At 37.5% G+C, this 15,403-nt stretch overlaps 1 protein-coding gene across 1 annotated transcript; it reads right to left on the bottom strand.

The window, feature by feature from the left end:
• Positions 1–13,143: 13,143 nt before the first annotated feature.
• Positions 13,144–14,764, bottom strand: LOC133871036 (dehydration-responsive element-binding protein 3-like). Its single transcript, XM_062308378.1, has one exon. The coding sequence runs from the start codon at positions 14,511–14,513 to the stop codon at positions 13,884–13,886; it is 630 nt and encodes a 209-aa protein (XP_062164362.1). The 5' UTR covers positions 14,514–14,764; the 3' UTR covers positions 13,144–13,883.
• Between the last annotated feature and the right edge of the window lie 639 nt (positions 14,765–15,403).

Here is a 15,403-nt window from a genome sequence, read left to right as displayed (position 1 = left end):
GATGAGAAGAGATGTGCAAAGAATGCCAAAACCTCAGGAGAAATCCACGAGAAAAACACACAACATGACATGCAAAGATGTGTGTATGGCAGAGAAAGGGACGCAAGTCTTAAACCTGAAGAGATCCTGTCCTGACAAGTCACTTAACCATCCAGACGGCTATTGCTAGAACAGCGTAAGGCAAGACTGCACTCGTCTGGACATAAGAATCGGTCCGTCCGGATGGTTCACACTGAAAGATAGAAAACTGAAGAAAAATTTGCAGAATTTAATTTTTCTCAGATCAGTTTTAGAACACGCATGTATAAGCCACTGATAACACAATCAGAGAGCATCTCAAAACTACTCAGAGATATAAAAGAGAGTTGAGAGTACAACCAACACAAATATTTTCCTGGACATAGAAAATTCAAATAGACAACTCAACTCATGCAATGCGTGTGTGTGTGAAGACATATCCCACAAGGTATGACTTTCGTTGACATGACAAAGAGCAACCAAAGTTTCTAGACAAGAGAGAAAATCAGTGACAGATTAGTCAAAAGTCAAACCTTATAACTTACTAAGGCCTAGCCACCCTCATCTGATACACTCTCCCTGAGATGCAGCACCTAATTTTACTTGTACCATGAAGGACAAAGTAAAAATTTTACTTGCACCTAGAGGGCAAGGCATATAGAAAATTCAGCACATAAACAGTGAATATACAATTTAAAGCACAGAATTCATATGATTAACTGCTTGATTCTTATGGTGCTGCAATCTAACAGGAATGCTAGAGTTTTTAGGTTCTAGGTTCAACTAGCATGTGGTCAATTTGGCCATCTTATCAAAGACCTCTTCTCCTATCTAGAATTTCTAGAGACAAAAAGTCAAAGAAGGAAAGATGTACTTTTAGGGGAGATGTGGATAGTGCACGTTTTTCATCGCATGAGAAAAGAAGCTATCCTACTTTTGCATATACAGGAAAACACTTGGCAGATTATAGTAATAAACTCTCAATTATATCTAAGCAGAGTAGAATAATGCACAAAGAATTGAGATATCAGGTGAAAACTCATGCAATATCTGATATGCCAAGAGAAAAAAAAATATCTTGCAAATTCTCCCCAAATTTTTATTTTTTATTTTTTATAAAAAAATAATGCAATATGGAAATGACATCGTATGCAAGGCAAGATCAAATCTGATGATGCCAATACAAAAAAACAGTCGCTTGACCTGCTTTTTCTGTCTTCCCCAAAAAGTACCTGCAATGCTCTCTCAAGAGAATAGGGGGCACAACAAACTGGTTCCTAGATTGCATAGTAAGCACACAAATATAACAAGTAAATCTCCAAGCAATCAAACATGATGCCTTAGGAGTAGGAACCAAATCCTAGGCATGAACACCTTCTCCTGCTAGGTGCGTTCATTCCCCCTCATGGGGTGAATGGTCTCATCACTTTTGACCCATACCTGCTTGACTCGAGGCGGTGGCTTCCAGGTCTTGTCCATGTTGTCCATTCTCCTTAGCATACCTTGCATTAGGCTCAGCAATCCTTCAAAGCCATGGCTGCCATTGGGCTTCTGCGGCTTTCCCTTGTAGCGCCTTGATTTGTTTTTCTTTGTTTTGCCACTCTGATTGGTAGGAAGAAGCTTCTGTTGATGCGGTGGAGCTTGAAGAGTCGTAGGAGGTAGAGTGCTCCCTGATGTAGCTCTTGTTGGCAGCTTCTTTGGCTTTTGAGCCTGGAGCTATGGACACTTGAGTCGGATGTGACCGGTGATGCTGCAGTTATGGCAGGTGAGCAAGCTTCTTTTGCTTGAAAGCTTCTTTTGCTTGAATGCTTCTTGACATTCTCTGCAGAATTATACTTAGCATTCTTACAAATAACATTGTCCTTACCTTTTATATGTCTCCTATGCAGAGGGACATATTTTAATGAGGAAGAATCTTCAACTTCACTTTTCCTCAAAGCATCCTGCTTAATCCAAGGCCTGTGGGATCTCAACAAATAACAATTTGGCCTAATATGACCAATTTTTCCACAATTATGACAAGTAGGGACAAACTTACCATGAGCTTGTGCACTTGTATCTTTCGATTTTGACATCACACAATTATTCAAACAAGAATTATCCAAACAAGCAGTGTCTGCTATCACAGGCTTAAGAATAATGGAATCTAATTCAGAATCAAAAGCATGTGAAGCAGAAGCACTCAAATCATCAACAATTAACTCAGGCTTGTTGGAAATATCCGAATGAATACAAAGCATGCTTTTCAAATTATCACTTGAGAATTTTTTCAAGAGATCATCAGATTCTTTTAATTTATTCTCAAGTGTATCAATAATGTTAAACAGCATGGTATTTTCAAATCTCAAAGAGTCAATCAAAGCATGTGATTCAGACAATTGCATAATTAATGACTCTTTTTCTTGCTTCACCTTTTTAAGCTCTTTATGTGAAATTTTAGAATGTTGAGCATTCTTCAATTTATTAAAAACCTTAAAGAGCTTAATATCATAATCATTATTAGATAACTGAGAAGAATTCATGATAAAAGGTGTAATAAAAAAATAGAAGTCACAAAGAGATGAGGATTACACTCAAGAAATAAATCCTAAACAGAGTGTACCTACTCTGATACCAATTGAAAAATGAAATTGACTTCTAAAAATAAAAGGCAAGTGTGTGCAATAGTGTGCAACAAAATATCACAATGCGGAATTAAAAGAGACAGATATTTTGTTGACGAAATGGAAACTCAATTAAGAGAAAAACCACTCCGGGGCAGCCAAACCCAGGATATCCACTATTCAGAAGACAAAGCTAGATACAAAGCAGTAACACTCACATACCCCTGATGCAGTGGTCGTACCTTGCTCTCTAACGTGTAACCCAACATGAACGCTTCCCAACCAGGTCTCCTACCTAAAAGGGTCTTCAATATAATCATTTATCTTAGGGCTGTCCCCTAAGATAGACTTCAGTTGTAGCTCAGCAAAAGCACACTTGCAATAGCTTGAGAGAGAACAAATCAGCTCTGATAACTTCACAAAATAACTCTCTAAGCTCTGAAGGAATTCAATACCAAATTCTTGCAGTTCTCAATGCCCAGGGGCCTCTATTTATAGGCTGAGGGTTTAAATGGGCGACTGCAGTAATATGTACGGATGTCGTCTGGACGGACAACTGTGCGACCGAAATTTCTGAGATTTTCGCTGAAAATCTTTCCTGTTTGAGAGTCGCGTCCGGACAGTGAGGCACTGTCGTCCGGACGGTCGCATGTCCGCTGCAAGTAATTTCCATATAAGGCTTTCGCGCGTCCGGACCAAAGGGGATGGCCGTCCGGACGGTTGATCTTCAACACGCAATTTCCATATCTGTGGTGCGCGCGTCCGGACCATGATAGGCAGGCTTCCGAACGATTGAAGTTAAATCCGCAATTTCCATATCAGATGCATGCGCGTCCAGACGATGGCAGACTGGCGTCCGGACGGTTGTATTTGAATTGTCCGGATGGCTGTAGCAATCTTCCAATAACTGAACTTGGAAAGAATATGAAGCTTGGTCAAATACTGAGAGGCGTCTGGACGGGCTGCTGAGACGTCCGGATGGATGCAAGCTGGAACAGAAGCTTCTTGATATAGTGGAGAGTCCGGACGGAAAGCTACGTCGTCCGGACGAATGATGCTAGGTTTGTCTGGGCGTCCGGACTGTATAGCACGTCGTCTGGACGGATGGCACAGTGGACAGATGGGCGTCCGGACGGGATGGCACGATCTTCCAAACGGCTGACAAGGAACCGACTTTTCTGACTGTAGAATCTTCTGAAACACTTCTGAATAGCGGAATCCCTTGTAAAAACAACATCTTTACATACAAGTGATTTTGTCCAAACAGAATGAGGCCAATCACAAACTAACATCTATAAATTGTGTTAGCTGATTTTTTGCTGAATATTATTTGGAGTTGAAAGTAAAAGAAAGCGGGCTTGATTGTTTAACATGATAAGTATGAACATGACTAGAAAATAAGAATATGAAGTAAACGAGAGTAAATGTATTTGGACTTGGATTACAAAGCTAGTTGACTGTATGTACTTGGACAAGGATTACAGGGGTCAATTGATTGTATGTACTTGGACTTGGATGATGGGGATTAGTTGACCCTATGCACTTGAACCTGAATTATAGGGGTCAGTTGATTGTATGTACTAGTTCAAAAGGAAATGAAAGTAACGTAAGAAAGCATGTATGGCATAGTGTTAATGTTTTATTTGATGTTTACATTAGATTTCATGCTAGATGTGTAGAGCCCCATATTTTAAATCCTGAATATAACGTCTTAAATTAGAATTTAAGACTAAATAATAATACAAGTAGTAAATCCAAAAATATGAATATTTATAGGATTGAATAGACATTGATGTTTGAGGCATGTTTACGGTTCCAAATTGATTAGAAAAGTTTAACGAATCTTAAACTTTATAATACAACATTATAAATAGTTGGTCTTAAGATGGAGATCGATCCACAGCTTTTGGCGATCGATCCTTAGAATAGGGAGATTGATCCACAGTGGAGATCGATCCCCATAGAACTGCAGAGAATAGACAGCCGTTAAAACTCACGGTTTTCTAATATTTATCTAAACAATCATTAAACACTTGATATTCCTTCTCCAAATAGTTATCCAGTCCGTTTAATCCCAACTCCTAACTATTATGAAGGCTAAAACATTAAAATCTAGTTAGTATTCATTTAGTTAGAAAGCTAACCTTCATTTAGTTGAAAACTAATTATTGGTTACTTGTAGATAATAGATATTAGGCATATAATGATGATTATTCCTTTTCTTAAATGAGTCACACCTAGGTGCTATGTTCTTAAGCCATTGATCAGATTCCACACAAATAAATCTCAACCCTTCAAACCATTATATTAGGAAGAAGCAGCCCCCTTCATTCACGCGTAACCCTCTTCTCTCTTCTTCTCTATTTTTCTCTTGCAGAGATTAAACCAGCATCATTCCTCTGTGTGTAGAGTAGTAGCAAACCCTCTAGAAACTTCTGTGTTTCTCGGCAAACATAAGTTCCAGCAGCTTCTCTCTTCCTTCCTCCTTTCTCTTTTTCGGGCAATAGATATTATGGGTGTTTGGGTGTTTTGTTTCCAGCACCTCTTCTTTGTAAAAACAAAAGCAAAGAACTCCAAAACTCTCTCAGCCAACAAGTGAGTATTCTGAACTTTTATTTATGCACCCTTTCTTTTAAACAGAAAAACAAGAAAAGAAAACTCTCTCTCTTCTCACGATCTGCAGCAGCAAAGCCTAGAAACTCTCTCCTTTCTCTCCTTCTATCTTTTCTCTCGGGCAGCTCAAGAGAAAAAAAAAAAAAAACAGAAAGAAAGAAACTCTATGTCTCTCAACCTGTAGTTGATTATGTGGGTATTTTTCCAGCAAGCTCAGACATACACACCCATGGCCAAAGGCTCTCAAGACCCGTTTCCCTCTCTTGGTTACAGCAGAGAGGAATGTCTTTCTCTCTTCTCTGTCTCCCTCTCGGCTGGTTGGTGAATAGCAAGGAACTCATAAAATGTCCCAACCTTTTTAGAAGCTTGTGGGTAAGTCACTAAAAGCTTTGGTTTAGTTTTTATGATTTTTAAAGTCATTGGGTTATTTAAATATTTAATATATGCTTAAAAATGATATTTTCAAAGTAAAGTATTTATTTACAAAATACGTCGTTATTATGTCCAAATAAAATTTAGTATTTTATAAAAGAGTCGTTACGCTGCCCAAAATTCTAAAAATGTTTCTAAGCATTAGTTACATTAATGTCGTTATTCTGCCAAATTTTATATAAGGATAAAATACAAATTATCTATAATTATGTAGTTATGCTGCCCATGTGTTTCAAAAATATTATACCCATTATTTAGATTAAAATTATTTTCATACAAGAATATTAAATTTTTAGCATACTAATGCTATTATAATACTTATTTTACTTTATAGGTACTTAAGGCATCAATTAATAAATGCCGAAGTAATGCCCACATGAAAATATGTGGTCATACAATCGGCTTTTTTTTATATGCCATTATATTATCTAAGCAACATTAAGAAAACTATGTTAGAAGTCAGAAGTAACGAAAGTATTAAAATAGGTTTCTTAGCAATTTGTACTAATACACTATCACATGTACAAAAATGTATTGTAGTGAACACCTGTGTGAATATTTTTTGAAGCAGGAAAAGATGGTAAGTATAAATTACTTACTGAGCGTGATACTGATTTCCAAAAAATAATAATTGTAAATTTGTTTAATTGTATGCGTGTGAATGGAACTTTGCATATTTTGCTATTATGACTAATAAATATGTTAATAACAAGTGGGAAAGTCGTAGCTGCCAATGACATTGGAAAGTCATTGCTACCTATGTCCAAAATAATAATAAGTAAAAGTTGGAAAGTCGTTGCTGCCTATGCCAACAAACAATAAAAGTTGAAAAGTCGTTGCTACCAAAGTACTAGCAAGTCGTTGCTACTAGTACTGATAAAACATGGTGATGGATTTATATCTCCAGTAAATAGCCGCTAAGACGAATAGGGACCTAATGACCCTAAACGAGTGAGCGAAAGAGAATGAATAAACTTTGCATATAAAACTGGCATCCTATCATTACTTTATATATATATATATATAAGGCTACATCATTGCATTATTTTATTCTAAATAAATCAGTAACCATTATATTATTGAAACAGTTGACTCACTTATGTGTTTATGGGATTATGGTAATTTTCACATTATAGATGATTGTGCAGGATGGGAGGAGGAACATTATGCCGGTCCCAATATTTATGGATGAGGCTATCTATTGCCTCTTTTGTATGATAGACTACCTTGCTTAGTCTATCTTTTGTATATATGTCGGACTCATCTTTTATGTGCTTCTTTTAACATGTAATATTTTACGGTTTGTATTAGGTTAAAACAATGATCACGTAGTATCAGTGTCGTATGTGGCACATATGTTATTGCTTTAGTGTGTATTCATTATGTAAGAACACATTGTTAATATTTATTTATATTGAAGTATTTTAGACAAGTTCTAATGTGTTATAAGGGAATCATCCCTCTCTTTAAAAAAAAAAAAGAAAAAAAGAAAAAAAAAGAAAGAAAGATATACATACTTTTTGCTGCGAGATTTATCGTCTCTGTTAGTATTTTATATCGGCTACATTCTGGATAAACAAAAACACTTTATGTAATGGTTGCGTTTTAACAGATGGTCAGTTTTCAATTCATAATCTTCAGGTATTCAGATAATGTATCTGATCACAAGCTTCTAAAAAGATGTCTATGAAGAGTCCTTGCAAAATCCAAGACAAAACAGTCGGTTCCTGTGCAACCGCCCGAAAGGGCCTTTGAAGGCGTCCGGACGCCCCTCAGTGTCCAACGGATAACGATGAAGATGTCCGGATGTTAGAGCAACACCGTCTGGACGCTAGGTCAGTCAGTATTCAAGGAGTTGGATTTCAAAAGTCGACACTGTTTGGGAAGTTTCTGCAAGCCGTCCGGACGACGTGGCAACATGTCCGGACGATGTCCAGTAGTTCAGAATATTCCAGAGTTCTGTTTGAACATGGAAAGGATTTTAGCGAAGACCGTCTGGATGCTCGGTCAAGCCATCTGGTTGTGAACCTGATAAAGATAAAATTGCACTGTTTCTGAAAGGATATTGTAAAAAACAGTTCGGACGATGCTAACTTCGGTCTGGACGCTCGCTAGCCAGAGCCCGAATCTCAGCAGTTTCAGGTCTCCTGTAAGCCTATAAATAGAGGGCCCTAGGCTTGTGTTTTGTACAGAATTCGACAGTGAATTCCATAGTGCTTAGAGAGGGTGTTTAGGGAGAATCAAAGATCTGCTAGCTCTCAAGCCGTTACCAGTGTGTGCTCAATGTTTGTGTGAAGTGTATCTTAGGGGTCGGCCCTAGGGTAAAGGAATCCATCAGAAACCCCTTCAGGTGGAAGATCTGGTTGGGAAGAGTTCACGATGGACTTCGTGTCAGAGTTAAAGGTATGACTACTGCATAGGATTATGTGAGTACGAGTGTTTTGTAACTAGCTTTGTTTTTGGATAGTGGATTTCCTGGGTTTGGCTGCCCCGAAGTGGTTTTTTCTCTTCATAGAGTTTCTACTTCGTAACAAGTATCTTGTCTTATTTAAATTTCGCATTTAAGATATTTGTTTGCACACAAACACACACACACTTGGTTTAAATTAAAAGTCAATAATTATTTTCAGTCTCTAATGTAATAATGGCATGTGGCTTATTAGATATAACCACTTACGCCTTTTTGTAAAAGGTGGGGCGTTACAAGATGTATCTGTGATGACACTTTTTTTTTAATACAAACGTAAATTGGTCGTTATAGTGGCAAGACCACTTGCGCAAAGCCAACATATAGTACATACCCCATAATATGTACCTGATATATAGAGTCAACATTTATGCAGCAGATAACATAATCAGAATAGCGGAAAGCACATCTATAGAACATAACTGTTAATTACACAAAAGAGCCATTACAACGTCTATCTGTTTAAGGCTTTTAAACATAACATTAATTACATACTCAAAAGACTGGCTTTACAAGTACACGTGTAACATGCGACAGAAGCCATATACAAAAGACTACAAAATGCAAACTAACCTCGAGTCTGTGACATATGTCCCTCGCGATGTGCTTCAATCATAGCATTCCATAAACTAGGCAACTGGGTTATCTTCTACATTTGCGATACCAGCAGCCAAAGCAAAAACATCTATACAGTTGTGGTGTTAGCAAAATGAACCGACCTTTCATTTTATCATTCGTTTAAAATAACAACTACAATTTTTAGTTATGAAAATCATTCCCTTGAAAACATATCGTAGCTAATAAGGTAAATACTGATATTTCAGAAACACATGAAAGTATACTAAGCATCTGTGAACGTATATAAGCATTTCAATCTACCGCTTGGAATTGCATATATACAAGCCCATCTACAACATATTACTTTTTATTCTCAATAGTCAGCCATACATGTAAACGAGCATTCCTATTTCGGAAGTACTAGCATACAAGCACGTCTAAGCAAAAAAACATAAGACATTAAACCTAACTATACAGAGATACAGGCATTTCCGACCTTTGGGCAATACAGGTATCTAAGCACATTCAAGCTTAAGTGCCTTTAAATCCTTTATGCAAACTAGCCAAATAGAAATATGCATATGTTCTTCCCCATTAAAACTCATATGCATATTAATACGTCTAGTATGAAAACTACTACATATAGTCATGAAAACGTCTTAAACATCACAAAACAATGCTATGCATGCTCATGTATATTTTTATTTTACTCTGGGACTTTTCCTGACGGTTTCAAGGATATCCTTTTGTGTATACTTAGACAACATTATGGGGCTTGTTCCGAGGTAGTGAGAGCTTGCAACTCACTTTTGGTAAGGATTTGTCCTTCATAACGCTATTAAGATTTTATTTACAGCATCGAGGGCTTGCCCTCATGGACTTGTTTGTTTGTATAATGCAGGAGACTTGTCTCGATTCTTATAGTGTCTTACGCATCTCTCTCGCATCTATGCTCATGCTTCATGCTCAAATCAATATACATTTAAATTTCATGATCATGCTTTTAACACACAATATTCTCATAAAACACAAGTACTTCAACGGGTGATATTCGCAATCACAAATCACACAATTTATATCTCAAATTCAGTATACAATAAAACTCAATGGAAATATATATATCAAATCATATTTTTCATTTCAAAACTCATAAAACTACATCAAAACACTTCAAACATGCTTTCATATTCTCATGTCAACATAATTGAAAGTAATTAAAAACACTCAAATACAATTACTCAACATATTGTTGGTTCGAATCAAACAAGTATATCATTTGCATTTCTACTAAATACGTAAAACATAGTATTTTTTTTCTCTGCGCAGATATTAGACTCCACTTATGGATTCCTAGACAATGCTTTGCAATGCACAACTAAAAATTAACAAAATGTACAAAAATTAATCAATTTCTAACACTAAACTCTCATTTAGCTCTTAAATTGCTCAAGAGCTAGACCCATGAAAAACCCATAGAATTTCTAAGGTTCCAATCAATAACCCATTAACACAAAACACTATAACCTATAAGATAATCTTAGGATTAGACACTTAAAATAACAACTTAAGCAAATACCCAAAAAGCTAGGGTTTAGGGATCTACCTTGATTTCTCATCAAGCTAAAACATGTTGCTTGGTGGCTAGAACACCACAAGAACGCCAAATACCTAAAGAATAATAGAAGATTAAGCATAATCTCTCAAGGATCAACCCAAAACTAGAGAGACTATGAATTTTGGGTTTTACCTCAAATCGAACGGTGAAAACGTAGATCAGGCTTCGTAGATCACGTTTCCGAGGTTAGATTTGAGGTTGGGGGCTTGGATCTTTATGGATCAAGGGTTTTACGTGAAAACCCAAGAGAAAATCGTGTGGGGGTGAGAAAGTTCGGGAAGAAATGAGCTAAAAGGGCTCATTTTTGTTTTTATATCGCGTAGTGTCCAGACACGATAAGTGCCTATTTGGACACGCGACAGAAGTCGAGTTTCTGCCAAGTGTGTCCCAAGGCATGTCTGGACACGGTACAGACACATACTTTTTGCTAAGTGTGTCCGGACACAAATATGGCATGTCCGGACACGCCAACCAGAATGTCCATTTGGACATTCAGCTTCTCACTTCCAGATTCCGTTCATCGCCCATTCAGACCTGACTTCCCGAAACTCGATTTTTACGCGTTTTCCAAGCGTTTTCAAAGTGTTTTCTTGCCATTTAATTAACTTTAATCAATTATTTATTTTAATTTACATTTTAAATACTCAAGTAATGTCTTAGACATTACAGTATCAGTATGTATATGTGGCTCAATGTAATAGAGTACATGTATGCTGTTACAGTTGGATTACATATGATGGTTTTTATGATGCTTTATAAAGAGTTTTATGCTAGATATATCATCATGTATATGTAGCTGAATGGAATATAGCATATGTATACCGTTAGAACTGGATTGCACATGAGGTTTTATATTGTTTCTTGCTTAGATATGCACGTATGCACGAATTTTTGCATGAGGCAGTGGAATGCATGTATATGTGTGTAACTAAGTTATAGATGTATATATGTTTATGACTTAGATAGGTTTGTATGCGTATGCTTCCAAGTGGGAGGTTGGAATGTGCTCATACGATATTCATAGCTAAATAAGTACGTCGTATGGGGTTTTATAACTAATGTGTTTACTTCACCGACTACGTAACAATTTTAAAAGAAATGTCAAGCCAATGGTAATTGTTATTGCAAACATATGATAGAAAATGATAACTCGGCTCATTACAAAAAGTCGGTGGGTTTACTTACAAAGAACTGTTAACTCACATATTTCTGCCTATATTATCGTGGGTCTTCACAATTGTCTAGATTTTGTTGATGTAGGTACATATAATTTCGATGAGGTTCCCGTGGCCTATTGATTGAGCTACTCCGATTGAGGCCATGGGGTGCTGTATCCTTTTGTTTAGACTAGCATGTTTTAGTCTATCTGTTGTACACCATTTTGTATTTATATAAACACCCATACGATGTCTATTGGCTTGTGTCGCTTGTGACACTTTTGTATAACCATTCCTTTGTACGTAGTAAATAACACAATGTTAAAGCTTTATAACATAAATGTTTATGTTAGCTATGTGTGTTGTTTATGTATCTCATCATTAGATGTTTAAAAGTTTTTGCTACAATGTAGAATCTTTGATATGATATGTTCATATTATGGAATGCTATTAGGTGTGTACAAGTTAGTGCCATGACTGGTTAAAAATAAAATAAAAAATTTGTATTGCCGGGTCGTCATATAATCTGCTAAGAAAAATCAAAATGATGTTATCTATTCATTTTGTCTAAGGAGGTTAAATCCTAATTCAATGTACAGGGGAATAAAAAGTTCGTTTGGCCAGGAGATAAGTATTTTTTAAATTTTTTTTACCCGAATAAACTGACGTTCTGCAAATTTTTTTGAAATAGCTTACATGCATAGGCAGCATAGCGCCTGTCCTGCGTCCTTAGAAGACGTAAAAGCGGTACACTTTTTCTAAATCAAAACTTTGCATGAAAAAAATGATCGAAGCATCAAATCTGCTGAAAAGGAAGAAATGAAAGGAGCCAAGGAGCGCTTTATTTTTAATAATTGAAAGTTCCTGTTTGTCACCACAAACATGAAATCCTTTTAAGGAAATTAGAGTCGTCTCTTCCCGTTCCGAAACAATACAAAGCATTAAGATGGGTGACGTGGGTCTGAACTGGCTGCGTGCACTTTATAGAGGGGTTGATGCTTCCATCCAACTACAATATTATCGATCAAGCTCTAATGAGGTCATTATCAAGGACACTGTTTATGTCCTCAATCTCCTTTCCAGCTGGTCTGCTTATAAAAGTTTTTACCAAGGCTAACAGCTGAGCTCATTTTTTCTTAGTTTTTTTTTTTTTTTTTTTTGGATAAAATTAATAAAATAACTTGTTTGATTTTGATGCTTGGATAATGATGGGTGTAGAATCTTTTCTAAAACATTATTAATATCTAAGTTTAAATGAGTAGGAATGGAGCATTATTTTATAAAACTCGGACAAATATAAATACCTATATGGAAAATTATACAAGACAAAATATAAAATAATAATAATAATAATAATATACACTTTTCACATTTTACCTTTTTTTTATTTTTTTAAGAGTAAATTTATTGTCAGTCCGTTGATGATCATTATTAGACACGATGCCGGGGTTTCAACAACATAATAATTTGACGGAGGAGTGACGTCTGATTTCCTTTGGTAAATGGCTAGTACGTAGACATGCGTCCTAAAAAAAAAACTTAGACGCGTGGGGCGGCTATAGTTCTGTGGTTTGTCTCACGTCCACGAAAATTCAATATAAAATATAATAATAGAAAGTATCATGGACAGTAGGCTCCTAGAGGTCATAATCTTAAACAGAAGAAGAGCAAAAGTCCAAATAAAACTGAGTAGCTTAGCCCTATTCATGAATGACAAGATAGCTTACAGACGTGGTTTAAAGCGGGGAGAAGATACACATATCGATCAGGAAAAAAAAAAATTTAATACACATGCTTGTGGTACAAATGGTACACACACTGTGTAGAACAAAGCATTACTCGGAAAATAAAGTTCCTTGGCCAATTGCCAGTCACAGTCCCAGCTCACCATGTTTCACCGTCTGTCATCTTCTGCCAAGTACAGCTAGCTACGCCTAAACCTTTTTCTTATTTTCGGTCGAAAGTCGAGACCCTCCGGACTTTTGGCACGGGAACGTTTTTATTTTTGGGTCTTGTTAATTTCCTCTTATACAATGATGTGCCTTCTTTTTTTTATCAGAATTTCCATAGCAACGAGGAGGACAAGAGATTCTCAAGGAAGAAACTTTGAGAATCTTTTTGTGCGTTTGAGCTACACTGCTACATTCTACTACTAGAGGGAGAGGGAGGGAGGGAGGGAGGGAGTAGGGAGAGAGGCTTTTAAATTATCTGTTAGAACTTTCCCACCAACCAAAGGCAAGGAAATTAACACTGTACAGTTGCACAAAGAAAACACGGAGAGACAGACAGAGAGACAAAGGAGAGTTTCTAACCCTTCAGAGAAAAAGTAAAGGGCTTAAAACTGAAATGAAATGAAGAGAAGAGAGAAAAGAAAAAAGACACTAGCATTCACAAACCACAGCACTGATTTATTAATTCCATTACCATAATAAGCCTTCACAGCTCTCTGGCTCCGCCAATTCAGCACAGACATTCCCGCAATCTTCCACACTCTGCAACCACGGCGGCAAGTACATCCCCCACCCGTCCACCGAGTCCACAAACACGAACTCCTTACTCAAGTCCTCCCACTCATAACTTGTCCCCAAACTCGGCAGCTCAACGATCTCGCTCAACTCCTCCGACTCCTTGGACAAGTCCATCGCTAAAACCAGAGACGACAACGACGACGACGTCGAGTCCAAGTGAACCATCTGGGCTGCTTTGGCCGCCGCAGCCTGCACGTCACGCGGAGCGAGCGAGACCGGGCGGGGCAGCGAGCTGGCGAGCTCTGGGAAATTGAGTATGGCGGAATTCCCTTTGATGCTGAGCGCAGCGACGTCGTGGGCTCTAGCGGCCATTTCTGGCGTGGGGAAAGTGCCGAGCCATATGCGTGATTTCTTGCGGGGCTCGCGGATTTCGGAGACCCATTTGCCCCAGTTTCTCATGCGGACGCCGCGGTACACTGGGTCCTTGTTGGAGTCCCGGATGCGCTTGCCTTTTCTGGAGTCCGGGGAGGGTGGGTTGGATGAGCTGCTTTCTGTTTCAGAGTTATGGGGTTCACTACTCATTGCTATTATTAGTGACCCAAGCTAGAAAAATATTTGTTCGTATTGGGGGCTAAAAGAAAGTGGTTGTTTGCAAGTGGAACAGGAAATGCGTTTGGCTTCTATACAAAAAGATTGAAGCGATCAATGGAGAGGATTTAAGATAGAGAGAGAGAGAGAGAGAGAGAGGGAGGAAGGAAGAAGTAAAGAACACTTGGCTTTTGAAGGGATGCTTATCCGCCTTTTGATCAATGAGGCAATGAGGCCTTTTGTTCTTCGTCTTTCCATCATTTCCGAAATGAGTCACGCTTATAAGGATTCAGAGAAAGAGAAAGAGAGAGAGAGAGAGAGGGGTCCACAAATGAAATGGGTCACCCTGCGAGACCCTATGGAAGAATGGGGTCCCCTTCTCTCTGGTACCACGCAACCCCAATCAGTTTCCAACTTTTTGGTCTTTACCACTTTCACCTATGTTTCACTGTTCCTTTATCGCCCTTCTTTTGTCTTGTGTTTTTTCCCTGTGACCAACCCAAACAGTACCACCGTTGCCTTTTAGTTTGTATACTATCCCAATTCGTCTTCTTGTTTTTTTCTTCTTTTTTTTTTTAAAAAAAAATTAAAATTAAAATTTGATAGTATAAATATGAAGATTTTTATAGCTAGAATATTGAATAAAGCAAAAATTTCAGTTACATGTATGAAAATGCAAAGACCCGATGCTTCTTAAATAAATTTCATCCTCTGAAAAGCCATGATCAAAGATCCTCCATGAATAATTATTCAATAAAAAGGAAGGAAAAAAACGCAAATTATTGTGGGATTAGGGTTTTAGTTAATTTCGTTAATTTTTTTTTTTTAGTGTGGTGGGGTAGGAGACTCGGAGAGTGCCACTCTGACTTGATGTTATGGCTTTG

The sequence above is a fragment of the Alnus glutinosa genome, chromosome 6 (assembly GCF_958979055.1).
Source record: "Alnus glutinosa chromosome 6, dhAlnGlut1.1, whole genome shotgun sequence".
Classification (NCBI taxonomy): domain Eukaryota; kingdom Viridiplantae; phylum Streptophyta; class Magnoliopsida; order Fagales; family Betulaceae; genus Alnus; species Alnus glutinosa.
Note: the sequence above shows the minus strand (reverse complement) of the source record. Positions and strands in the feature narration are given on the sequence as shown.